The sequence below is a fragment of the Octopus bimaculoides genome, chromosome 8, assembly GCF_001194135.2.
Source record: "Octopus bimaculoides isolate UCB-OBI-ISO-001 chromosome 8, ASM119413v2, whole genome shotgun sequence".
Taxonomy (NCBI): domain Eukaryota; kingdom Metazoa; phylum Mollusca; class Cephalopoda; order Octopoda; family Octopodidae; genus Octopus; species Octopus bimaculoides.
Genome location: NC_068988.1, coordinates 23,479,437 through 23,482,313, shown reverse-complemented (window position 1 = coordinate 23,482,313; position 2,877 = coordinate 23,479,437). Strand labels below are relative to the sequence as shown.

Genomic DNA, 2,877 nt, shown 5'->3' with positions numbered 1-2,877 from the left:
TGTGTGTGTGTGTATGTGTGTGTGTGTGTGTGTGTAAATATGTATATGAATGTAGATATATAGAAAGGTAGCAGACAGGTAAACAGATATATAGACAAATAGGAAGAAAGATAGATTTACAAACATACACACACACAAATAATAAAGACACCACGGGATGTTACAAACCAGTGTATATATCTAACCATAACACACCATAAAACTACTACAACACTATCACACACGCACATACACCTACATAGCCAATACACCACAAAACTACAGCGTCAACACATACTTACAAGTACAACACACCACATTAATGCTACAACATAAACACCTGTCAAAAGTTCTTACAAGTTACGGATACACATAGACAGTATATACAATGCCACAAGTGTATGCACACACACACACATACACGCACACACACAAACACACATTCTTTTCTTTTATTCTTTTACTTGTTTTAGTCATTTGACTGCGGCCATGCTGGAGCACCGCCTTTAGTCGAATCAAATTGACCCCAGGACTTATTCTTTGTAAGCCTAGTACTTATTCTATCAGTCTCTTTTTGCCGAACCATTAAGTTACGGGGACCTAAACACACCAGCATCGGTTGTCAAGTGATGCTGGGGGGACAAACACAGATACACAACATATACACACATACATATATATATATACATATACATATATACGACGGGCTTCTTTCAGTTTCTGTCTACCAAATCCACTCAAAAGGCTTTGGTTGGCCCGAGGCTATAGTAGAAGACACTTGCCCAAGGTGCCACTCAGTGGGACTGAATCCGGAACCATGTGGTTGGTAAGCAAGCTACTTACCACACAGCCACTCCTGCGCCTATATTAAGGAAGAAGAAAAAAAGTAAGGGAGTAACTTACGGACTAAAATGGCTGTTGAATTATCGAAGGGATCAAAGGCACACAACCCTGGGCTAGGTTCACTACTTTTTAGTTCCAAGGTATCAATCTGCAATAGAAGAAAGCAACATTAATTAAACACTCTCATAGCAAGACACCTGTGCTCGTCCCTCACAACACCTGTGCTTAAAACCACCAGCCTCCCCCTTATGCTTTCTCTACCACCAAATAAGGGTCTTTTTTTTTTATCGTTTTTTTTACTCTTTTTCTGTCATGAAACTTATTTGGCGCCAAATAAACGCACTCAATATACACGGTAATGTGTTTGGCTTTAGGAAGAGCCTCCAGCCATAGACACTATCCTGAAGCTGAGCCTGGAACTTGGATCACCTGATCCGGTCAAACTGTCCAACCCCCTGCCAATGTGAAGAATGGACATTGAATGATGGGGACAATGATGATGAGACAAACATGTCACATACCACACATCCACCCACCCACCGGCACATACATTCACAGATGCATAGAAACACACACACACATACACTGGCACATACATTCAGACGCAGAGAAACACACACATGCATACACACACACACACCTACACCCACTGGCACATACATTTACAGACGCAAAGAAACACATGCACACACCCACACACCCACTGGCACATGGTTGGATGGTTTGACTGAAGACTGGTGAGCCAGATGGCTGCACCAGGCTCCAATCTGATCTGGCAATTTTTCTACAGCTGGATGCCCTTCCTAATATCAACCACTCCGAGAGTGTAGTGGGTGTTTTTACATGCCGCCAGCAGGAGGGCCAGTCAGGTGGTTCTGGCAACGACCACGCTCAAAGGTGTTTTTATGTGTTACCTGCACTAGCAACGACCACTGGCACATGTGCTAGTAAGGTGACGCTGGCAACGATCACGCTCGAATAGTGATTTTCACATGTCACTGGCATTGGAGCCAATCTGTGGCCCTGGCAACGACCACACTTGGATGTGCTTTTAACGTTCCACTGGCACAAGTGCCGATCAGGCGGTACTGTCATCGGCCACAGTGATTTTGATTTGTTTACACTTGCCTCAATAGGTCTTCACAAGCAAAGTTCATTGTCCAATGAATGAGGGGTACTCATAAGTAAGCCGGTTACACCCTACGTTCGGATGTGCTTCAGTTAAGTGTTACGATATCATCAACATTTTAAAAGTTTCATGATATGTATGTATGAGGGGGTTCTGAAAAAGTCCTGGCTTTAAAAGTAACATGAAAGGCTTGGTTGGAGGCCCAACCTTCCTAATTCTTTTACAGGGCTTAGAAAAACTGAAGGACTGCTGCAATAAGTGTGTAAATCTGAGAGGAAAATATGTTGAATATAATTATAATTAACTGAACCCTTCTGTATTTTCTTTTACTCAAAGGCAGGAACTTTTCAGCACACCCTTGAATATGTAGATGGCTAGTAAGATAGATAGATAGATAGATAGATAGATAGATAGATAGATAGATAGATAGATAGATAGATAGATAGATAGGTAGATGGATAGATGGATAGGTAGATGGGTAAATAGATAGGTAGATGGATAGATAGATAGATAGATAGATAGATAGATAGATAGATAGATAGATAGATAGATAGATAGATAGATAGATAGATAGATGGGTAGATAGATAGGTAGATAGATAGGTAGATAGAGAGATAGATAGATAGATACATATAGATTTTTAGCTAGACAAATAGGTTAAAGATGATAGATAAATAGATACATTTCTTTTATTAGCCACACAGGGCTCAACGAAGATGGGACAAATACAATGTAGAGCTTTTCTTTTTGGGAGGGGGAAGGAAAAAAAAAAAAAGGAAAGGCCGATCAATAGGGATCGTGTATCACACAGTAATGTTCTCGTGTAAAAGAGGAGAGGACAGTTTAGGTTTAGCCGTGGAAGGAAAAGCCTACGGAAAAGACCACGGTAACCTTGGTCAATATTCTCATTGAAGAAACTATAACAG

General features: G+C 40.9%; 1 protein-coding gene across 1 annotated transcript in view; it reads right to left on the bottom strand.

The window, feature by feature from the left end:
* Positions 1–2,877, bottom strand: part of LOC106878942 (semaphorin-2A) — a 101,760-nt gene that overhangs the window by 40,938 nt on the left and 57,945 nt on the right. The window contains exon 5 of the mRNA XM_014928318.2: positions 883–970. Within this exon, the coding sequence (XP_014783804.1) occupies positions 883–970 (88 nt within the window). The remainder of the gene's footprint in view (positions 1–882; positions 971–2,877) is intronic.